This window comes from Manis pentadactyla, chromosome 1, assembly GCF_030020395.1.
Source record: "Manis pentadactyla isolate mManPen7 chromosome 1, mManPen7.hap1, whole genome shotgun sequence".
NCBI lineage: Eukaryota > Metazoa > Chordata > Mammalia > Pholidota > Manidae > Manis > Manis pentadactyla.
In genome coordinates, this window is record NC_080019.1 from 149418711 (window position 1) to 149443398 (window position 24688).

Here is a 24688-nt window from a genome sequence, read left to right on the forward strand (position 1 = left end):
TACTGTGTCATTCTGAGAAAGTTTTCATGAGCATACTCTTAGCTCAATTTTAGCAGCAACGAAAGGTTATCGGTGGCCCTGAGGGCTTTGAAATCTTACAAGGGGGAAAAAAATGGAGAAGGAAAGTCTGACTATCACAAATACTCAAAAATCCTTGAGACATGATTCATACAGCCAGGGGTGACTAATAATACTGACGTTATTATTGGAGTGTCTTCCCTAGCAGAAATCACATCTCTGAAAAAAAGGCTACTATTATTTTTATCCTGTGGAAGGCAGTATTGCTTAAAGCACTAATAGATAGGGAGGAAAAAGTTCAAAGAAAAATTAAGATTCTAAATAGAGAAGTAATATATTAAACTGAGATGTGTCACACGCCCCTGCACGCGGGTGCAACTAAATGAAACAAACTTACAGTCTTGATCCAAAGATTGTTATTTTACATATTTATGCTTACATACACACAAGGATTCTTTAAATAATTCATATGCTTTTCTTTTAACATGGAGGCTTTTCTTTCACACTAAATATCAATATACAGCTATGTAGCATTCTAATAAGTTCATAGTAAAGCCGTGAGCTTTTTTTAAAAACAGTTGTAAGAAAGCGAGATTTTTAAAAAGGTAGTTTGGAGACATAAACCAGCAAACAAATATATGTGGATTTTTTTTTCATGTTTCATTAAAACATGTGCATTTTCATTAAAAGTGTTGCATTAATAAAGTTGCTCCCCATTCCCTTCCTCCCCCGCCATTCCCAGCCTAGAAACCGGATCCCAGGCGACGCCACACCGCGTTGCTGGAGCCGCGGCGGAGGGCGGCAGGTGAACGCCGGGCGTTCCGCAGGGGCTGCGCGGATGGGCGCCGGGAGATCGCGAGCGAGACAGGGAGGGAGAGCGAGAACTCCAGAGACAAACACCGCCGAGGCACGCAGCTCAGCATTACAGCCACCCCTGCACTTTTGAAAGTATTGGTACTGACAGCCACGGTCGGTCTCAAATTGGTTCCGGGACGTCCCACACTTGTCCTAGGATGCCGGGGCACCCCTACTTCCAGCTTCCCCTAGGGCAAAGAGGAAAGGGCTAAGCAAGGCTCGTCTGTCAGCACTCCGCACGGAATCCGCACGCAGAAGCGCCCCCGCCCACCCCAACCGCCTGCCGTCTCCCACGCTCTGCTACCACCGCCGCCGGTGTGAGAGCCGCAGCCCGGCAGCCCCGCAGGAAGAGGAATCGGGCAGCAGTTGATGTGAGGGCAGCGGCAGCGGCTTCAGGCGCCGCACTGCGCAAACGCAAGCGCAAAACGCGCAGGCGCCGCCTAGAAGTGACTTCTCCAAAAAGTGTCTTTAGTTCATGGTCACCTGAGCTCCTGGCGGCTCGGCAGCGGTAGGCTTCACGGATACCCGCCCTCAGCGGATCCTGCCTGGAGACACAGCCTTCTCCTGCCCATCCGCTCCGCAACCCCGTACCGTCCAAGGCCCTGTCCTCTTCCTCTTGCCCTTTACTAGTCGCGGGTCGGACCGGGCCGAGCCGGGCAGCCCGGGCGCGGTCCCTGACCATGGCGTCCCTCTTCAAGAAGAAAACCGTGGACGGTGAGTTCCAGGCCGGGCCGAGAGGGCCCCGCTCTGCGGTTTCCCGGCATATTTTGGGGGCTTCCGACCGCGATTCTCGCTGCTGCCCCTGAGGACGGGGCTAGATCCAGTGGCCCCACAGGTGACCGCCCTCGGCGCGTCACTACTCTGCTTCCCCAGCGTTCCTGACTCGCCTCACCTCAGCCTCTCTGGGGCGGTCTGGCTTCTTCCTTCGGGTAACAGCAGCTGCCCTCTCCCCTCTCCCACCCCCACCCTGGTTTTCCCTTCAGCCGCATCCTGAGCATTTCCAGGGGCAGGATGCGGCTGGCCCTGGAGTGTCGTTAGACTTCGCGATTTGATGAAAATTTCTTGTTGGTTACGTGTGCTGGGTTCTTTGCGCCTTCAGTGTGGAGCTGCACTACTTCTGGGTATCCAAACCGGAAACCTGTGTTCAGCTGGGGGTGGGGGTAACAAAATGAACCTGGGTCTGGGCCAGTCGTGCCCTAAGAACGCCCCATCAATAGAGATGTGAAACAGATGTTGCCTGACTGACTCCAGTAGAAAAATAAAGGAAAACCAAGGGACATTCCTGGATTTAGTTTTTATAGTGGATTTTCTCTCTAATGATTTATCTTTTGCTATCTAAAGTATGTATTATTTGCATAGAAATGTACATTTTAAGATACTTGGATTGTTTCAGACATTAGCTTAATGTCATCTAAAAGGAAAAAAGTGCATGTACAGGAATGTACAAATTGGTGTTTATAAGCAATGCCTGTAATGTTAGTCTTGTTATTTTCACTGACTCCTTCAAGGAATCAAATTTATGCAAGTTATTTAAAAATTGTTTTTCCCATTGCACGTTGAGTCTAGGTTGCTGCTGACTCAACCAAAGAATCACTTCTTTGTAAGGGTCTAACTGCCACAAAAGGAGCAATGGTAGCTAGACAGTGATTGGTACAAACAGGGTGCTCAGCCTAGACCTAGGGTAACTCCTTCATTCCTTTGTATTGACTATTCCAATGCCAGCAAAATTATTTTCGGGAGGATAACAAAAACAGCTTTTATCCCGCCACTCCACCCTTCACTTCACCATTTTACCCCTAATTTATTACAGTGTAACACATGTTTGTTTACCCTAAGTCAGTGAGAAAATTTTTTTCAATTTATTTTTATTAACTGAACACTACCATTTACAATACCTGGAATAACAACTCAGTTGGTATAGGATGTACTACAATTACATGAAATGGGTTTTATATGTGTTTTTCATGAGACTGCTGTTTGATCTTTCATGTGGCACTTTATTTTTTCATTGTTTCTCTACCAATATTGTGATTTGTTATTGTATAGTACTGGGGGCGGGGTACTGTTTCTGTTTCAGTTATATACAGTGAGAATGTACTAAGCAGAGGAAAAGGGTTGCATCTTTCTTACTGTGATGTTACAAATGAAATTTTAAAGAAAATTTAACACTGAAAGCAAAATATCCTAGTTTTCATTTCTAATATCGAAGATTTTCAGACATAAATATCAGTTCTGTATTCTCATTTTTGTGCTTCCTGGTGCTTTTGGCAATCTAGTGACTACTGTACTTGAAGTATAGAGCAGAATAAAAATTTTTTAAAGCACAGTGAAGATGTGAAGTGAGCATGCTTAACTGTATATTCATTTGCAGTTGGGTTAATTCATCCAAGAGAGAATGTTTTTGCTAAATAGACTTATTTGTGAGGGGGGAAAAAAAAGTCTTAAAGACTTTTGCTAGGAACTATGCTACTGACTTAAAGATACATGTATGAAATTTCTGAATGTAAATTTGGCCACCATGTGTGTTTACTGTAACTACCAAACTGCATATTTGATGTTTTCCTAAGTTGTTAGGTCAGTTTGAATCAATGACATCTTAATTATAATCCGTACTTTCATTATTTTGATATAGAGCTTTATTGATATTTACCCCTTGGTTTTTAAAGGGAAGGTGTTTTGATTAAAAGGTGACAGTGTTCTTCTTAGTAATAATGAGGCTACATTTATGAAATTTAATGTATTTATATGCATTTTTCCCAGATTCCTGGGCTCACTGATTATTGATCATAAGATCTTTTACTGTATACTGTCTTTTTAGCTGTTTCAACAGTAATGAAATTCTGATATATAAGGGAAATATGTAACTACTTACAGATCTGAGGAATAATTGAATCTTTTTGTCTGTTTGGATTGGCTGGTAGAGGTGCCTACTATATCATTAAAGATTACTGCACATGTACATTAAAAAGGGAGACAACATTACAGCACTTATTACTATTCAGAGTTATGTTTAATTCATTTTTGACACAAAGATGAACAAGTCTCTGCCGTATATATTTTGTTACAGAAATTAATGAGAATTGTACCTCAATGCCATACAAGAGAAAGATTCCTTTGAATTTGAAATTACAATCAAGTACTTGGTTTTCCTTTTACTGATTTATAAAATACATACATATGTAATGTGTGTACAGTGTTTTTTTCCCTCTAAGTGGACTAATGGTGACCTATTTATTGAAACTAATTATGAATCTGTAAGTCAGGTTGTCATGAGGACTTGTCATAAATTCACAACTAAATAGGCTTCTTAAAAAGTGAAATTCTTTAAGCTGTATATAATTTTTGTCTGTTATCCTCAATGAAGACAAATTTGAGGTCCTACACTAAGCTAACACTGTGTTAGCATTTTATATTCAGAATCTTAATTCTCACAAAAACCTATACAGTATGTACTACTTTTATTCCCACTTACAGAGGAGGAAATTGAGAGGGAAAGGACTAAGTAGCTTGTCCGAGATCACACAGCTTCTGATTGGCAGAGCCAGAATCTCATCCCTTTGAGTGTCACCACTGTTGTTTTTTTCTTCATTAGAGATCCTGTGGCACAGTTTAATTTTGCTGTTCTTGCTAGGTGTATGGAATTCTCAATTTTTGGTAGGTACCGTGTAATGTTAACCTTCTGTCTGGGAACCAGGCTCTTTTCCTCTTGGAATTAGTGGTAGAACTTGAATTTCTAAGGGTGATGGAACTGGGAACAACCCTTTTTCTGATTCTCCTTTGACCCAGTTTTTCTTAGGAAGTATTGTCCAATCTCTTTTTGCTCTTCGTCTAAACCCCCTGAAGGAGTAGTGATGTGATGTCTCCTACCTCCACCTCTTTATTTCTTGGATGTCCCTTCCCCAGCTGGTATGGCAGTTTACTTTATATCTCCTGTAATGAGATCTTGCTGAGATTATCGATGACTTCTAGATTGACTAATCAAATAGCCATTTTTTAGTGATCATCTCTTGGGTCGTGCATTTGATTCCGATAATTTCATCCCTTGAAATTCTCTTTCAGTTTCCATGGCATAACATACTCTTATTAGTTTTCCTCAAATTCCTCCAACTATTCTCTTTTCTTTCATTTCTCCTTTCCGGTTGTTTTTCTTCTTTGCTTCCTTCCTTCTTTCCTCCTTTCCTTTCTTCCTTGTTTTATTTTTAACCTACTCCTTAAATGTATTTTTCTTGGTTCCGTCTTGGGCTACCACAATTCTAATTGTGCATTCTCTTCCTTCATGATCTTATCCAAACTTACTATTTTAGTTGTTACTTAAGTGCTGATAGATCCCAAATTTGTATGTCTATATAAATTTTTCTGAGTCTCAAGACCAGTGTATCCAGCAGTTGGCTGAATATCTCTATTTAGATGTCCCAAAGTACCTCAAAGAGATCCCAAACAGAATTCATCAACAACTCTTTTAAGTCCGTGTCTTTCCTGAGTTCTCTTTAGGGTTCGTAGTTCCTGGTTTTGCCCTCTACCTTCAGTTAATTACTAAGTTGTGCTCCTTTTGCTTCTTGAGTATTTGTCACATATGAGTTTTCCACTGTGTGCCTGCAATTCTTGCTCTAATTCATATCCATTTATCTTGTACTTTTCTGCATTACCTTTTTGCTTTTCTTCCCTGTAGCTTCATAGCTCTTAAATCGTTCATCTTCAAAGTCACCTTGTGATTGCTCTACCTGAAACCCAAATTGGACTGTGCTACTCCTCAGCGTAAATCCTCTTACTTAATCTCTGATACCAGCAAGATCAGCTGGGAGCTCTTAAAAAAGGCATGTAAGAACCTCCTTAATCTGGTCTTGTCTTTTTTTCTGGTCATGTCTCTGAGCATTTTACTGCAGCAATACTGTACTTATATCACTATATACCACACTCTTTCTCAGTCTGATGTTATTTTGCTTATGATGCCCTTATGCATTGAGTTCTGTTTTTCTTTTTCTTTAGCTAACCTGCATTATCTCAGGTGTTTTACTTCTCCAGGAATTCTTACTCCGATGACACCTCAGTCTGTGTTAAATATCTCACTCCCTGTGTTTTTTTTTTTTTTTTTTTAGCATCTCCTTCCTGATTTGCATTCACTGGAACCAAAGTAAACCCTGTGCACTTCCGAAGTCAGTTATGGTTATTCTAAGTTTTTCCTGTGTTCTGTATAAGCAAGGTTGTTAGAGATCTTAGCATACATGAAAATATCTTTGCAACAGCTTATAATTTAGAGATGAAATTTCATAATACTAGTAAAAAGTAGTGTTTCCAGTACCCAGAGTTTACTGTGGTTTATATCATATTATTGTCACTCCCCCTGGAAGCTTCATCCAAGTTTATAGGTAAACAACAATACCAACAGAAGAGGAACAAAGCTTTGTGGTATTTGCCTCATTAAGGTGGTATCCATGAGTTCAGAATCTATAAGTTTTGAGTAACCTGGGATAAATTTCTGGTCAAGTGGTAGGTTGTGGTGCTACATTACTGTGTTACTGATATCTTGAGAGGGAATAAAAGCCATCATTTACATAAACTGAATCCCCACCAGAAACATTTTTGTTTTCTTCCAAATAAACCACTTAGTGGTGCTACCTACAGTACCCAGATCTTCCCTAGGTTGCTGAATATCCCCTTAGTGCTTCTATTCTGAATATTTAAAACTCATTTTTTTACTTTCTGTTTGGCTTCTACATTCTTGGCACACCAAAAAAAAAAAAAAAACAATTGAATGTGGGATTCAGAGCCCAGAATGCTGTATTGAGCATTTTTCTGAGCAAAAGTCCATACTTTTAGGCAGGTATCTGTAGGAAAATGTCTTCCCCCTGTTTCTCTCTTGCTTGCATGACACGACACACTGGTTTTTCTTTCCGTGCCACTACTGCCTACCTTCACATCCACAGGTCTCTGAGGCTTTGCTTTCAGAGGAGCTTCCCCTCTCATGCCCTTATTACCTACCTAGGGCTGAGACACGATGCAGCCCCAAAGACTGTCTCTGAGGACCAAGTGGGACCCAAAGCCCCACTGACATGTGGTCCTCCTTTAGCTCTTGAAATCACTGATGTTTTAATAATACTAAACATTCATTTCAATGATTTTTTAGATTTTACTGGTAAGAATAAAAAGACATTCCTTTTTACTTCCTCTTATGCTAGATACTTCTGTTTTCTCTTTTGTATTCTACCTCTTCCTTCCAAGCAAGTTGTGCTGTTTTTCCAACTTCAGCTTCGTTTTAAAGTGGATCCTTGGCTTCCTGGACTATACATAGAATAAAGCTGTTGGTAGCATCTGCCAGTATTTTCTGTTTCCCATAATTGTTTTTTGTTTGTTTTTGTTATTTTTTTCTTCACCAAGCATCAAAACTGGTAAAACTGATACCATCTCTCCATGATTTTCTGATACACCCTTTACAAAGCCTGAGGATCAGATTTGTTTTGCATATCAAATTCTGATTCTTCCCCATTTTCTCATTGTCATTTTCCTTCTGCCTCTGAGTAATTTGGTTCTCAGAGCCAGTATTTTCTAGGTATGGACCTTTAATGATCTCTCTTACCCTTTAACTTTTGTGTTCGTGGCATTTTTCCTGTTTTTTCCTTCTCTTCAACCCATGAAGATGGTGCAACCCCACATAGCCAGGATGGCTTTCAACTTGCTTGCATGTTGGGGAGCTCCACCACATCTAATTTAGCTGAACTCAGTCACAGCTCTGCTGTCCATACTGATGATCAGGGTTTATCTGATACCTTATCCCACTCTCCCAGGGCCTCAGTGTCTGCTGTGCCCACCTGAACAGCTGCAGCAGAGTTTGCAGGTGAAGTCCAAGGGGGGAGCTCCTTCTCTTCTTGGGATCTGGATGCCCAGAAACAAGTTAATGTAGATGGTAGAGCCTCTTATGGGAGCATTAGGTGCTTTGGTCTCAGTTCCTGTGATTGCTACTGTAGGACAACTGATAGGCAAAAAAATCACATAGATCAAAAGATTTTTTTTTCTCTAAAGAAATACATTTAAAAGTAGAAAATATGGTACATTAGATTAAAAAGTCTGCCATGACCTTATAGTAAAGCTCAAAACCCAGTGCATGGCAGGGTAGGTGCTGTTTGCTAGACCAGCTTGACTTTCCCTGAGTGGTACATCTGGGGCAGAAATCCCAAACTGCCCTTCAAGCTTGAGCCAGGCCCCTCCTTTCCCCAAAAGATAGGCACTTTAAACAATATTACTCACAAATTATGCCCTTATTTACAGTTGCTAATTACTTTTGTTTCAATCCTTAAATGTGCAAATTGCTTGTAAATGAGCAGGTTCTAGAAGGACAGCCATAATTCAAGTTGGACCTTAGCCTCAAACCCCAGGAGAGAATTCTAATGAGCAAGGCTGGACCACACAGGAATCCTCTTTTGTTTCTTTTTTTTTTTTTTGTCTTTTCTGTAAGCACATACATTTTACGTACTCAGAAAAACCAAACAGAATGACCTTTTCTGCCTGTATCTTCCTTTTTTTTCTTTTAATTTTTTATTAAGGTGTTATTGATATACACTCTTATGAAGGTTTCAGATGAAAAAACAATGTGGTTACTACATTCACCCATATTATCAAGTCCCCACCCACACCCCAATGCAGTTACTCTTCCATCACTGTAGTAAGATGCCACAGATTCACTGTTTGCCTTCTCTGTGCTACAGTGTTTTCCTCGTGACCCTCCACATCATGTGTACTAAACATAATACCTCTCAATCCCCATCTCCCTCCCTCCCGACCCGCCCTCCCATACCCTTCCCCTTTGGTAACCACTAGTCACTTCTAGGAGTCAATGAGTCTGCTACTATTTTTGTTCCTTTGATTTTGCTTCATTGTTATACTCCACAAATGAGGTAAGTCATTTGGCACTTGTCTTTCTCTGCCTGGCTTATTTCACTGAGCATAATATCCTCCAGCTCCATCCATGTTCTTGTAAATGGTAGGTTTTTTCTTTCTTATGGCTGAATAGGATTCCATTGTGTATATGTACCACTTCTTCTTTATCCATTCATCTACTGATGGACACTTAGGTTGCTTCCATATCTTGGCTATTGTAAATAGTGCTGCAGTAAACATAGGGGTGCATATGTCTTTTTGAGTCTGAGAAGTTGTATTCTTTGGGTAAATTCCTAGGAGTGGAATTCCCAGGTCAAATGGTATTTCTATTTTTAGTTTTTTGAGGAACCTCCAAATTGCTTTCCACAATGGTTGAACTAGCTTACATTCCCACCAGCACTGTAGGAGGGTTCCCCTTTCTCTGCATCCTCACCAGCATTTGTTGTTCTTAGTCTTTTCATTGCTGGCCATCCTTACTGGTGTGAGGTGATATCTCATTGTGGTTTTAATTTGCGTTTCCCTGATGATTAGTAATGTTGAGCATCTTTTCATGTGTCTATTGGCCATTTGAATTTCTTATTTGGAGAATTGTCTCATCATATTCTCTGCCCATTTTTTAATAGGGTTATTTGCTTTTTGGGTGTTGAGGTATGTGAGTTCCTTATATATTTTGGATGTTAACCCCTTGTCAGATATGTCCTTTACAAATATATTCTCCCATACCATAGGATGCCTTTTTGTTCTGTTCATGGTGTCCTTTGCCATACAGAAAATTTTTAGTTTGATGTAGTCCCATGTGTTCATTTTTGCTTTTGTTTCCCTTGCTTGAGGAGATGCATTCAGGAAGAAATTGCTCGTGCTTATATGCTGGAGATTTTTCCCTATGTTGTCTTCTAAGAGTTTTAGGGTTTCATGACTCACATTCAGGTCTTTGATCAATTTTGAGTTTACTTTTGTGTATGGGATTAAACAATAATCCAGTTTCATTTTTCATCCTCTTGCTGTCCAGTTTTGCCAACACCAGTTGTTGAAGAGGCTGTCACTTCCACATTGTGTGTCCATGGCTCCTTTGTCATATATTAATTGACCATATGTGGTTGGATTTATATCAGTGCTCTCTAGTCTGTTCCATTGGTCTATGGTTCTGTTCTTCTGCCAGTACCAAATTGTCTTGATTACTGTGGCTTTGTAGTAGAGCTTGAAGTTGGGGAGCATACTCCCCCAACTTTATTTTTCTTTCTCAGGGTTGCATTGGCTATTCGGTGTATTTTGTGGTTCCATATGAATTTTAGAACAATTTGCTCTAGATCATTGAAGAATGCTGTTGGTATTATGATAGGAATTGCATTGAATCTGTAGATTGCTTTAGGCAGGATGGCAATTTTGACAATATTAATTCTTCCTAGCCATGAGTATGGGATGTGTTTCCATTTATTGGTATCTTCTTTAATTTCTCTCATGAGTGTCTTGTAGTTTTCAGAGTATAGGTCTTTCACTTCCTTGGTTAAGTTTATTCCTAGGTATTTTATTCTTTTTGATGCAATTGTGAATGGAATTGTTTTCCTGATTTCTCTCTCTGCTAGTTCATTGTTAGTGTATAGGAATGCCACAGATTTCTGTGTATTAATTTTGTATCCTACAACTTTGCTGAATTCAGATATTGGATCTAGTAGTTTTGGAGTGGATTCTTTAGGGTTTTTTATGTACAGTATCATGTCATCTGCAAACAGGGACAGTTTGACTTCTTCTTTGCCAATCTGGATGCCATTTATTTCTTTGTGTTGTCTGATTGCCATGGCTATGACCTCCAGTACTATGAATAGAAGTGGCTAGAGTGGGCATCCTTGTCTTTTTCCTGATCTTAAAGGAAAAGCTTTCACCTTCTTGCTGTTAAGTATAATGTTGGCTGTGGGTTTGTCATATATGGCCTTTATTATGTTGAGGTACTTGCCTTCCATACCCATTTTGTTGAGAGTTTCATGAATGGATGTTGAATTTTGTCAAATGCTTTTTCAGCATCTATGGAGATGATCATGTGGTTTTTGTCCTTTTTGTTGATGTGGTGAATGATGCTGATGGATATTTGAATGTTGTGCTGTCCTTGCATCCCTGGAATAAATCCTACTTGGTCATGATGGATGATCTTTTTGATGTATTTTTGAATTTGGTTTGCTAATAATTTGTTGAGTATTTTTTGCATCTATGTTCATCAGGGATATTGGTCTGTAATTTTCTTTTTTGGTGGGGTCTTTGACTGGTTTTGGTATTAGAGTGATGCTGGCCTCATAGAATAAGTTTGAAAGTATTTCCTCTTCTTCTACTTTTTGGAAAAGTTTAGGGAGGATGGGTATTAGTTCTTCACTAAGTGTTTGATAAAATTCAGCGGTGAAGCCATCTGTTGCAGGCATTTTGTTCTTGGGTAGTTTTTTGATTACCAATTCAATTTTGTTGCTGGTAATTGGTCTGTTCAGATTTTCTGTTTCTTCCTTGGTTGGTTGTATTTTTCTAGAAAGTTGTCCATTTCCTCTAGGTTATCCAGTTTGTTGACATGTAGAATTTTTCATAGTATTCTCTAATAATTCTTTGTATTTCTGTGGTGTCCATAGTGATTTTTCCTTTCTCTTTTCTGATTCTTTTTATGTGTGTTGACTCTCTTTTTTTCTTGATAAGTCTGGCGAGGGGTTTATCTATTTTGTTTATTTTCTCAAAGAACCAGCTCTTGCTTTCATTGATTATTTCTGTTGTTTTATTCTTCCCGATTTTATTTATTTTTGCTGTAATGTTTATTATGTCCCTCCTACTGACTTTGGGCCTCATTTGTTCTTCTTTTCATAGTTTCATTAATTGTGAGTTTAGAGTGTTCATATGGGATTGTTCTTCTTTCCTGAGGTAGGCCTGTATTGCAATATACTTTCCTCTTAGCACAGCCATCACTGCATCCCACAGATTTTATGGTGTTGAATTATTGTTGTCATTTGTCTCCATATATTGCTTGATCTCTGTTTTTATTTGGTCACTGATCCATTGGTTATTTAGGGTCATGTCGTGAAACCTCCATGTGTTTGTGGGATTCTTCATTTCTTTGCATAATTTACTTCTAGTTTCATATCTTCATGGTCTGAGAAACTGGTTGGTATAATTTCAATCTCTTTGAATTTACCAAGGCCCTTTTTGTGGCCTAGTATGTGATCTATTCTTGAAAATGTTCCATGTGCACTTGAGAAGAATGTGTATTCTGCTTCTTTTGGGTGTAGAGTTCTATAGATGTCTTTTAGGTCCATCTGTTCTAATCTGTTGTTCAGTGCCTCTGTCTCCTTACTTACTTTCTGTCTGTCAATCTGTGTTTTGGAGTGAGTGACATGTCTAAGTCTCCTAAAATGAATGCATTACATTCTATTTTCCCTTTTAATTCTGTCAGTATTTGTTTCATATATGTAGATGCTCCTGTGTTGGGCGCATAGATATTTATACTGGTTATATCTTCTTGTTGGATTGACCCCTTTATCATTATGTAATGTCCTTCTTTGTCTCTTGTGACTTTATTTGTTTTGAAGTCTATTGTGTGATTACAAGTACTGCAACTCCTGCTTTTTTCTCCCTATTATTTGCATGAAATATCTTTTTCCATCCCTTCACTTTTTAGTCTGTGTATGTCTTTGGGTTTAAAGTGAGTCTCTTGTAGGCAGCATATAGTTGGGTCTTTTTTTTTATCCATTCAGTGACTTTATGTCTTTTGGTTGGTGCATTCAGACCATTTACATTTAGGGTGATTACCATAGGTACGTACTTATTGCCATTGCAGGCTTTAGATTCATGGTTACCAAAGGTTCAAGGGTAACTTCCTTAGTATCTAACAGTCTAACTTAACTCAGTATGGTATTATAAATGCAATCTAAAGGTTCTTTTTATTTTTTCTATCCTTTTCTTCCTCCTTCATTCTTTATATATTAGGTATCATATTCTGTACTCTTTTTCTATCCCTTGATTGACTTTGGGGATTGTCGATTTAATTTTGCATTTGCTTAGTAATTAGCTGTTCTACTTTCTTTTTTTTTTTTTTTTTTTAATAATTATTTTTTATTGAAGGGTAGTTGACACACAGTATTACATTACATGAGTTTCAAGTGTACAACACAGTGGTAGAACATTTATATACATAATTCTAGGTTCCAGCTATCACCCTACCAGGCTGTTATAATATCTTGACTATATTCCTTATGCTATACCTTACATCCCGGTTACTAATTTATTTTACCATTGGAAGTCTGTCCTTTTTTTTTTTTTTTTTTTTTTTTTTTTGTGAGGGCATCTCTCATATTTACTGATCAAATGGTTGTTAACGACAATAAAATTCTGTATAGGGGAGTCAATGCTCAATGCACAATCATTATTCCACCCCAAGCCTAATTTTTGTCAGTCTCCAATCTTCTGAGGCATAACAAACAAGTTTTTACATGTAGAACAAATTCTTACATAATGAATAAGTTACATAGTGAACAGTACAAGGGCAGTCATCACAGAAACTTTCGGTTTTGCTCATGCATTATGAACTATAAACAGTCAGTTCAAATATGAATACTCATTTGGTTTTTATACTTGATTTATATGTGGATACCACATTTCTCTCTTTATTATTATTATTTTTAATAAAATGCTGAAGTGGTAGGTAGATACAAGATAAAGGTAGAAAACATAGTTTAGTGTTGTAAGAGAGCACATGTAGATGATCAGGTGTGTGCCTGTAGACTATGTGTTAATCCAAGCTAGACCAGGGCAATAGAACATCCACGTATGCAGAACATTTCTCTCAGAACGGGGGGGTGAGGTTCTAAGCCTCACCTCTGTTGATCCCCAATTTCTCACCTGATGGCCCCCCTGCGACTGTGCCTGTCTTAGGTTGTTCCTCCCTTGAGGAATCTTACCCGTCTCTGGCTAACCAGTCATCTTCCGGGGCCATACAGGGAAATGTGAAGTTGGTAAGTGAGAGAGAAGCCTTATTGTTTGAAAAAGTTAGCTTTTTACTTCTTTGCATATTTATGCCCTGTGGCTTCTATGCCCAGCATTTGTCTTGAGGTATCTTTACCACTTGGAAGAATTATGATACTCGGTAAATTTGATATGAGGCACGAATTCTATTTAAGGGTTGTAATTAGGAAGGAAGAAGAAAAGCTATAGAAGTAGCAGGCGGAAGAAAACATGGGAAGATTGATTATTTCTTTGATATATCTTCTTGTAGAGTAACTTCAGCATGTATAGGTTTTAAGCTACTACTTAAATTGCACACACACATTAACATAATAGGAGTATAGTTACATAACCAAAGCATATCTGTAATTACCAGCCATCTGCAGTGAAACCAAGAAAACCAGTTAGGCACCTTAGGCATTTGTGAAAACTTATCTATGATATGGTGGATATTGTCCAAATGAACTTGAACAGTCTGAGAGAAATCAGACAAATTAAAACAACCCATTCCTGGGGACTGTTCACATGCCATATGTTCTTTTAACAATAAATAGTTTGTAGTTGTAAGACTTTGGAGCGCTACAATTTGCACTTCTCCAAATTCTTGGTTGAGTTCCAACAGTATAGATCCAGTCCAATTTTGTTGTTTTACTGTATGCACAGGCCAGCTTAGATATCTCCTTCCTCATTCCCATGGCAGGTCCAGGAACTGGTGGGATGAGTGCATCTACAGCTGTAGCAGTGCGTGGATCTTTGTTGGGGTTTTTTGATGATCATCTTCTGGCATGAGTCTTCCAGAGGGTGCAGATGTTGGAAGTTCTTTTTCATATCGTATCTTAGTTCATTTTCGGGGTAGCCCAATTAGGCTTTGATCCTCTGTATAAACACAAACAGACCCTTTGCCTACACTTTTATATGCCCTTTATACCCTTGTGTAGAACTCGTTGGAGGTTACCACACAGGAACTGCCCTTTTTTTTTTTTTTTTTTTTTTTTTTGCTATCACTAATCTACACTTACATGACGAATATTATGTTTACTAGGCTCTCCCCTATACCAGGTCTCCCCTATAAACCCCTTTACAGTCACTGTCCATCAGCATAGCAAAATGTTGTAGAATCACTACTTGCCTTCTCTGTGTTGTACAGCCCTCCCTTTTCTCCTACCCCCCCATGCATGTTAATCTTAATACCCCCCTACTTCTCCCCCCCTTATCCCTCCCTACCCACCCATCCTCCCCAGTCCCTTTCCCTTTGGTACCTGTTAGTCCATTCTTGAGTTCTGTGATTCTGCTGCTGTTTTGTTCCTTCAGTTTTTCCTTTGTTCTTATATTCCACAGATAAGTGAAATCATTTGGTATTTCTCTTTCTCCGCTTGGCTTGTTTCACTGAGCATAATACCCTCCAGCTCCATCCATGTTGCTGCAAATGATTGGATTTGCCCTTTTCTTATAGCTGAGTAGTATTCCATTGTGTATATGTACCACATCTTCTTTATCCATTCATCTATTGATGGACATTTAGGTTGCTTCCAATTCTTGGCTATTGTAAATAGTGCTGCAATAAACATAGGGGTGCATCTGTCTTTCTCAAACTTGATTGCTGCATTCTTAGGGTAAATTCCTAGGAGTGGAATTCCTGGGTCAAATGGTAAGTCTGTTTTGAGCATTTTGATGTACCTCCATACTGCTTTCCACAATGGTTGAACTAACTTACATTCCCACCAGCAGTGTAGGAGGGTTCCCCTTTCTCCACAGCCTCGCCAACATTTGTTGTTGTTTGTCTTTTGGATGGCAGCCATCCTTACTGGTGTGAGGTGATACCTCATTGTAGTTTTAATTTGCATTTCTCTGATAATTAGCGATGTGGAGCATCTTTTCATGTGTCTGTTGGCCATCTGTATTTCTTTTTTGGAGAACTGTCTGTTCAGTTCCTCTGCCCATTTTTTAATTGGGTTATTTGTTTTTTGTTTGTTGAGGCGTGAGAGCTCCTTATATATTCTGGACGTCAAGCCTTTATCGGATGTGTCATTTTCAAATATATTCTCCCATACTGTAGGGATCCTTCTTGTTCTATCGATGGTGTCTTTTGCTGTACAGAAGCTTTTCAGCTTAATATAGTCCCACTTACTCATTTTTGCTGTTGTTTTCCTTGCCCGGGGAGATATGTTCAAGAAGAGGTCACTCATGTTTATGTCTAAGAGGTTTTCGCCTATGTTTTCTTCCAAGAGTTTAATGGTTTCATGGCTTACATTCAGGTCTTTGATCCATTTTGAGTTTACTTTTGTATATGGGGTTAGACAATGGTCCAGTTTCATTCTCCTACATGTAGCTGTCCAGTTTTGCCAGCACCACCTGTTGAAGAGACTGTCATTTCGCCATTGTATGTCCATGGCTCCTTTATCAAATATTAATTGACCATATATGTCTGGGTTAATGTCTGGATTCTCTAGTCTGTTCCATTGGTCTGTGGCTCTGCTCTTGTGCCAGTACCAAATTGTCTTGATTACTATGGCTTTATAGTAGAGCTTGAAGTTGGGGAGTGAGATCCCCCCTACTTTATTCTTCTTTCTCAGGATTGCTTTGGCTATTCGGGGTCTTTGGTGTTTCCATATGAATTTTTGAATTATTTGTTCCAGTTCATTGAAGAATGTTGCTGGTAGTTTCATAGGGATTGCATCAAATCTGTATATTGCTTTGGGCAGGATGGCCATTTTAACGATATTAATTCTTCCTAGCCACGAGCATGGGATGAGTTTCCATCTGTTAGTGTCCCCTTTAATTTCTCTTAAGAGTGACTTGTAGTTTTCAGAGTATAAGTCTTTCACTTCTTTGGTTAGGTTTATTCCTAGGTATTTTATTTTTTTTGATGCAATTGTGAATGGAGTTGTTTTCCTGATTTCTCTCTCTGTTGGTTCATTGTTAGTATATAGGAAAGCCACAGATTTCTGTGTGTTGATTTTGTATCCTGCAACTTTGCTGTATTCCGATATCAGTTCTAGTAGTTTTGGGGTGGAGTCTTTAGGGTTTTTTATGTACAGTATCATGTCATCTGCAAATAGTGACAGTTTAACTTCTTCTTTACCAATCTGGATTCCTTGTATTTCTTTATTTTGTCTGATTGCCGTGGCTAGGACCTCCAGTACTATGTTAAATAACAGTGGAGAGAGTGGGCATCCCTGTCTAGTTCCCGATCTCAGAGGAAATGCTTTCAGCTTCTCGCTGTTCAATATAATGTTGGCTGTGGGTTTATCATAGATGGCCTTTATTATGTTGAGGTACTTGCCCTCTATTCCCATTTTGCTGAGAGTTTTTAACATGAATGGATGTTGAACTTTGTCAAATGCTTTTTCAGCATCTATGGAGATGATCATGTGGTTTTTGTCTTTCTTTTTGTTGATGTGGTGGATGATGTTGATGGACTTTCGAATGTTGTACCATCCTTGCATCCCTGGAATGAATCCCACTTGGTCATGGTGTATGATCCTTTTGATGTATTTTTGAATTCGGTTTGCTAATATTTTGTTGAGTATTTTTGCATCTACGTTCATCAGGGATATTGGTCTGTAGTTTTCTTTTTTGGTGGGGTCTTTGCCTGGTTTTGGTATTAGGGTGATGTTAGCTTCATAGAATGAGTTTGGGAGTATCCCCTCCTCCTCTATTTTTTGGAAAACTTTAAGGAGAATGGGTATTATGTCTTCCCTGTATGTCTGATAAAATTCCGAGGTAAATCCATCTGGCCCGGGGGTTTTGTTCTTTGGTAGTTTTTTGATTACCTCTTCAATTTCGTTGCTGGTAATTGGTCTGTTTAGATTTTCTGTTTCTTCCTGGGTCAAACTTGGAAGGTTATATTTTTCTAGGAAGTTGTCCATTTCTCCTAGGTTTCCCAGCTTGTTAGCATATAGGTTTTCATAGTATTCTCCAATAATTCTTTGCATTTCCGTGGGGTCCGTCGTGATTTTTCCTTTCTCGTTTCTGATACTGTTGATTTGTGTTGACTCTCTTTTCTTCTTAATAAGTCTGGCTAGAGGCTTATCTATTTTGTTTATTTTCTCGAAGAACCAGCTCTTGGTTTCATTGATTTTTGCTATTGTTTTATTCTTCTCAATTTTATTTATTTCTTCTCTGATCTTTATTATGTCCCTCCTTCTGCTGACCTTAGGCCTCATCTGTTCTTCTTTTTCCAATTTCGATAATTGTGACATTAGACCATTCATTTGGGATTGCTCTTCCTTTTTTAAATATGCTTGGATTGCTATATACTTTCCTCTTAAGACTGCTTTTGCTGTGTCCCACAGAAGTTGGGGCTTAGTGTTGTTGTTGTCATTTGTTTCCATATATTGCTGGATCTCCATTTTGATTTGGTCATTGATCCATTGATTATTTAGGAGCGTGTTGTTAAGCCTCCATGTGTTCGTGAGCCTCTTTGCTTTCTTTGTACAGTTTATTTCTAGTTTTATGCCTTTGTGGTCTGAAAAGTTGGTTGGTAGGATTTCAATCTTTTGGAATTTTCTGAGGCTCTTTTTGTGGCCTAGTATGTGGTCTATTCTGGAGAATGTTCCATGTGCACTTGAGAAGAATGTATATCCCGCTGCTTTTGGATGTAGAGTTCTATAGATGTCTATTAGGTCCATCTGCTCTACTGTGTTGTTCAGTGCTTCCGTGTCCTTACTTATTTTCTGCCCAGTGGATCTATCCTTTGGGGTGAGTGGTGTGTTGAAGTCTCCTAGAATGAATGCATTGCAGTCTATATCCCCCTTTAGTTCTGTTAGTATTTGTTTCACATATGCTGGTGCTCCTGTGTTGGGTGCATATATATTTAGAATGGTTATATCCTCTTGTTTGACTGAGCCCTTTATCATTATGTAGTGTCCTTCTTTATCTCTTGTTACTTTCTTTGTTTTGAAGTCTATTTTGTCTGATATTAGTACTGCAACCCCTGCTTTCTTCTCGCTGTTGTTTGCCTGAAATATGTTTTTCCATCCCTTGACTTTTAGTCTGTACATGTGTTTGGGTTTGAGGTGAGTTTCTTGTAAGCAGCATATAGATGGGTCTTGCTTTTTTATCCATTCTATTACTCTGTGTCTTTTGATTGGTGCATTCAACCCATTAACATTTAGGGTGACTATTGAAAGATATGTACTTATTGCCATTGCAGGCTTTAAATTCGTGGTTACCAAAGGTTCAAGGTTAGCCTCTTTAGTATCTTACTGCCTAACTTAGCTCGCTTATTGAGCTGTTATATACACTGTCTGGAGATTCTTTTCTTCTCTCCCTTCTTGTTCCTCCTCCTCGATTCTTCATATGTTGGGTGTTTTGTGCTGTGCTCTTTCTAGGAGTGCTCCCATCTAGAGCAGTCCCTGTAAGATGTTCTGTAGAGGTGGTTTGTGGAAAGCAAATTCCCTCAGCTTTTGTTTGTCTGGGAATTGTTTAATCCCACCGTCATATTTGAATGATAGTCGTGCTCGATACAGTATCCTTGGTTCAAGGCCCTTCTGTTTCATTGTATTAAATATATCATGCCATTCTCTTCTGGCCTGTAGGGTTTCTGTTGAGAAATCTGACGTTAGCCTGATGGGTTTCCCTTTATAGGTGACCTTTTTCTCTCTAGCTGCCTTTAACACTCTTTCCTTGTCCTTGATCTTTGCCATTTTAATTATTATGTGTCTTGGTGTTGCCCTTCTTGGATCCTTTCTGTTGGGGGTTCTGTGTATTTCCGTGGTCTGTTTGATTACTTCCTCCCCCAGTGTGGGGAAGTTTTCAGCAATTATTTCTTCTAAGATACTTTCCATCTCTTTGCCTCTCTCTTCTTCTTCTGGGACCCCTATAATACGGATATTGCTCCTTTTAGATTGGTCACACAGTTCTCTTAATATTGTTTCATTCCTGGAGATCCTTTTGTCTCTCTCTATGTCAGCTTCTATGCGTTCCTGTTCTCTGATTTCAATTCCATCAATGGCCTCTTGCATTCTATCCATTCTGCTTATAAACCCTTCCAGAGTTTGTTTCATTTCTGCGATCTCCTTTCTGGCATCTGTGATCTCTTTCCGGACTTCATCCCATTTTTCTTGCGTATTTCTCTGCATCTCTGTCAGCATGTTTATGATTCTTATTTTGAATTCTTTGTCAGGAAGACTGGTTAGGTCTGCCTCCTTCTCTGGTGTTGTCTCTGTGATCTTTGTCTGCCTGTAGCTTTGCCTTTTCATGGTGATAGGAATAGTCTGCAGAACTGGGACGAGTGACGGCTGGAAGGACTTCCTTTCTTGTTGGTTTGTGGCCCTCCTCTCCTGGGAGAACAGCGGCCTCTAGTGGCTTGTGCTGCGCAGCTGCGCGCAGACAGGGTTTCTGCTTCCTGCCCGGCTGCTATGGAGTTAATCTCCGCTGTTGCTGTGGGCGTGGCCTGGCTCGGGCAGCTGCTCCAAAGTGGTGGAGTCGCGTTGTAGCAGGAGCTGCTGGGAGGGTATTTATCTCCGTAAGGGGCCTCCCTGCTCCCTGCAGCCCAGGGGTTAGGGTGCCCAGAGATCCCGGATTCCCTACCTCTGGATTAAGTGGCCCGCCCTGCCCCTTTAAGACTTCCAAAAAGCACCCGCCAAAACAAAACAACGACCACAAAAAAAACAAGAAAAAAAAATTTTTAATTAAAAAAAAAAAAAAATTTTTTAATTAAAAAAAAAAGGTGGTCGTTCGTTTTTCTTTATTCTCCGGTGCCAGCCTCAGGCCTCTGCTCACCGGTCTTTCTGCCCTGTTTCCCTAATATTGGGGTCCCTGTCCCTTTAAGACTTCCAAAAAGCGCTCGCCAAAACAAAGCAGCAAAAAAGCAAAAAAAAAAAAAAAAAAATGGTCGCGCGCTTTTCTTATGTCCTCTGTCGCCCAGCCTCCAGTGCCTGCTCACTGTTCTTGCTGCCCTGTTTTCCCAGTATCGAGGGCCCTGCACTCTGGCCCGGATGGCTGGGGCTGGGTGTTCGGCAGCCCTGGGCTCCGTCTCCCTCCCGCTCTGCCTGCTCTTCTCCCGCCGGGAGCTGGGGGGAGGGGCGCTCAGCTCCCGCGGGGCCGGGGCTTGTATCTTACCCCCTTCGCGAGGCGCTGGGTTCTCTCAGGTGTGGATGTGGTCTGGATATTGTCCTGTGTCCTCTGGTCATTATTCTAGGAAGGGTTGTCTTTGTTATATTTTCATAGATATATGCTGTTTTGGGAGGAGATTTCCGCTGCTCTACTCACGCCGCCATCTTCCGCCCCCCCCTCTGTTCTACTTTCTTTACTGTGGTTTTATTACCTCTGGTGGCAGCTATTAAACCTTAGGAACACTTCCATATATAGCAGTCCTCCAAAATAGACTGTAGAGATGGTTTGAGGGAGGTAAATTCTCTTAGCTTTTGCTTCTCTGGAAATTGTTTAATCCCTCCTTCAAATTTAACTGATAATCTTCCCGGATAAAATATTCTTGGTTTGAGGCCCTTCTGCTTCATTGCATTAAATACATCATGCCACTCCCTTCTGGCCTGTAAGGTTTCTGCTGAGAAGTCTGATGATAGCCTGATCGACTTTCCTTTGTAAGTGATCTTATTTCTCTCTCTCTGGCTGCTTTTAGTAGTCTGTCCTTATCCTTGATCTTTGCCGTTTTAATTACTGTATGTCTTGGTGTTATCTTCCTTGGGTCCCTTGTGTTGGGAGATCAGTGGATCTCCATGGCCTGAGAGACTATCTCCTTCCCCAGATTGGGGAAGTTTTCACCAATTGCCTCCTCAAAGACACTTTCTATCCCTTTTTCTCTCTATTCTTCTTCTGTTACCCCTATAATGCTAATATTGTTCCGTTTGGATTGGCCACATAGTTCTCTCAATGTTCTTTCATCCTTAGGAATCCTTTTTTCTCTTTGTGCCTCAGCTTCTTTGTATTCCTCTTCTCTAGTTTCTACTTCATTATCGTCTCCTCCACCATATCTAATCTGCTTTTAATACCCTCCACTGTGCTCTTCAATGATTGGATCTCCGACCAGAATTCATTCCTGAGTTCTTGGATATTTTTCTGCACATCCATGAGCATGTTAATGATTTTTATTTTGAAATTCCTTTAAGGAAGATTCATGAGGTCGATTTCATTTGAATGTTTCTCAGGTGTTGTATTCATAGTTTTACTTTGAACCAGGTTTCTTTGGCATGTTATATTTGTATATGGCCCCCTCTAGTTCCCAGAAGCTCTATTCTCTGGAGCTGCTCAGCCCCTTAAGCAATGCTGGGAGTTGCAGGGGAGTGGTATTGGTGCTTGGCGGGAGGAAAGAGCTGTTTCCTGCTTCCTGGATGCTGTGCCTCCCTCCACTGCCAGAACCAGTGGGCTGAGAACACAGGTATAATCCTCTATGCTTTGCATTTGTAGTTGCTTAGATGGGGCTTCCCTCTGGCTGGCCTAACACCAGGGTAGGGTTTGCCATTTTGTGGGCCAAGTGGGGCTGGCCGGGAGAAAGGTGCAGTAGGCTACCTATCACGGAGAGGATCCTTCGAGCTGTGTAGCTAGCCAGGGAACTGGAGTTCCTGAAGACTGAGAAAGTTCCCAACCTACTGGGCAGAGTGCACCCAGACAGTTTTGTCTACCTGTCCTTTCTCCTGAGCAGTAAGCTCTGTGTAATCCTTGCCATTTTAGCAGCCCTCTCACTGTTAGAAAGTCTCTCAGACTGCCCACCTTTCTTCTGTCCCAGAGCAGTCGGATATGGATCCTGCTTTCCACAAGCAGCTGGAATCTCAGTCTCTCCAGGTATTCTGCCTGTTTTAGCTTTCCAGCCCGCATGAAAGCACCATAAAATGTAGGTTTGTGCTCCCAGAGCTGATCTCTGGAGTTAGGTATTTAGCAATCCCAGGCCTCCACTTCCTCCCCGTTCTGTTTCTCTTCCTCCTGCCCATGAGCTTGAATGAGGGAAGGGCTTGGGTCCTGTCGGGCCATGGCTTTGGTATGTTACCCTTCCATGAGGTTTATTCTTTTCTCCAGGTGTATGCAGTTTGGGGCAGCACTCTTTCCTGTTGCTCTTTCAGGATTAGTCGTATTAATTATATTTTCGTAATTTATATGCGGTTTTAGGAGGAAGCCTCTATCTCACCTCTCATGCCACCATCATTAATCCTCCAGTCTGCCTCTGTCTTCTTAAGCCCAAAATTTAAGTCTGTGATCTTACCACTGTAGTGCACACATGTGTATTTCATTGAGAAAGAAGAGCCTGGAAGGCTTGAGATGCCAGAGTCTAAGTGTTGTGCTGGATGTGGGTAAGGAGAGGATATTGGATGGGGCAGCACCCCCAGACTCTTCCCACCTCACTGAGTGGCAACAGAGAGGGTATACCATGCCATAGGCATGTGCCATTGCCATGTTGTTTGAAAGTGTTCTATTGCCACCTATTCTGAAGTGCTTCATAATAGCCCTACAAGGTAGGTTATGTTTTGGAGTATAACAGTTAAGGGCATACTCTTGCCTAGAGAAGGAAGCAGAGGGTGGACAGGATCCAAGCCCTCTGTCTCTCCTAGATGTCAGCAATACTCAGACTGTGTTTCTGTCATTGACTGGATGCAGAATTTAAAAAGTGTAAAGTCGAAAATTATAAGGGAAATATCTGATTATTTAAATGCTCTATTTTTTCCACTATAGAAAGATACCTATCATAGTTCAGATTTTACTGTTGTTAAATTACCAATCATCTTTCTTGATACTGGTAGACTTCATTATGCATTTTAAGGAAAGTGTCAACCACGCCTTTCAGGCAAATCCTTTCAGTATGTATGTTTGTGCTCACTTAGATCACTTTTAAGTATGCTATATTAGCATAGTGGTTGACATGATTGTGGAAATACAGACAGACAAATAAGTAAGATTTTTGGACTTTTTTTTCCTGCAAGTAGATAGACCTTATGAACTCAGAACCAAAGATAACAGAATGACTTTTTCTATCTCTAGATAGATAGATAGATCTTTTTTTCCTGTAAGTAGATAGACCTTATGAACTCAGAACCAAAGATAACAGAATGACTTTTTCTATCTCTAGATAGATAGATAGATAGATAGATAGATAGATAGATAGATAGATAGATAGATAGATAGGTAGATAGATAGATACATACATACATACATGTGTGTCTTGCTTTTAAAGAACTTGTAATCTTGGGAAGAAATCAGACCTATTAAGAAGTAAATAAAATGGAAGGTAAGCTTGGCCTTAAAAACATTAAAAGTATCTCAGAACCATTCTCATGTTACTCCTGAATTACCTACCATTAAATGTGAGTTTAGCATAGGGAATTTTTAAAAATTAAAGAGTAATTTGTTTTATAGGGTATACCTATGATCTCATGAAATAATGTTTTACTGTCTTTTCTTACTTACCATAATATGTTTTTAAGTGTTATGACTGTGTTTTAGTATGTAACATTAGATACTCTCAGTTTATAGCTTAGAACTGTTTAAATATTAATAGGTCTATTAGCAACTTTGAGGCTGTGTAATATGCAGTAGTTAGTTTTCTTTATTTTTCCTTCCCTAATATACAGTGACAGGGTACACATAGTCTCCCATAAAATAATGAAAAGTGAAGTAAAACTATTTTGATTAAATTATGTTTTGTTAAAATTTCCTGTCATAATACTTGTTTTTCAACAAAGATGGCTATATCTATTTTCTACTCTCTGATTCTTTAACACCAAGTAGGTGTCTCCAACAATTCAATTTTAATACTGACTATCTGGAGTAAGCACAGACCCCACAGGTTAAGGGCTCAGTGCCACAAGACTGTGCTCACTTCAAATGTCAGTTGCAACTCCCAGGTTACCACCATTACTTCTTACACATCAGCTGTAAATTTGGGGGTCCCCATAACTCCCTCCTCAGGTTTCATAAGTTGCTAGAAGAACTCTTAACAACTCAGGAAAGTGTTTTACTTACTATTACCCATTTATTGTAAGGATACATCTCAGGAACAGCCAAATGGAAGCAGGGTATTTGGGGG

General features: G+C 39.9%; 2 protein-coding genes across 2 annotated transcripts in view; one reads left to right on the forward strand and one right to left on the reverse strand.

Moving 5' to 3' along the window:
• Nucleotides 1-431: 431 nt before the first annotated feature.
• LOC130679535 (uncharacterized) lies at nt 432-1555 on the reverse strand. The gene is made up of 2 exons (XM_057488539.1): nt 1178-1555; nt 432-1061 (listed from the first exon to the last, which is right to left on the reverse strand). The coding sequence occupies exons 1-2, from the start codon at nt 1553-1555 to the stop codon at nt 762-764; spliced, it is 678 nt and encodes a 225-aa protein (XP_057344522.1). The 3' UTR covers nt 432-761.
• The window catches only part of CHMP2B (charged multivesicular body protein 2B), a 56593-nt gene continuing 33221 nt past the window's right edge, over nt 1317-24688 (forward strand). The window contains exon 1 of the mRNA XM_036898875.2: nt 1317-1587. Within this exon, the coding sequence (XP_036754770.1) occupies nt 1554-1587 (34 nt within the window). The 5' untranslated portion in view covers nt 1317-1553. The remainder of the gene's footprint in view (nt 1588-24688) is intronic.

What these genes read in the sequence shown, in the direction of transcription:
- LOC130679535 (XM_057488539.1), bottom strand. Translation starts at nt 1,555, where the DNA reads ATGGTCAGGGACCGCGCCCGGGCTGCCCGGCTCGGCCCGGTCCGACCC. An exon ending in CTCTCACACCGGCGGCGGTG is followed by an intron (nt 1,062 to 1,177) that starts GTAGCAGAGCGT and finishes TCTTTGCCCTAG; the next exon opens with GGGAAGCTGGAAGTAGGGGT.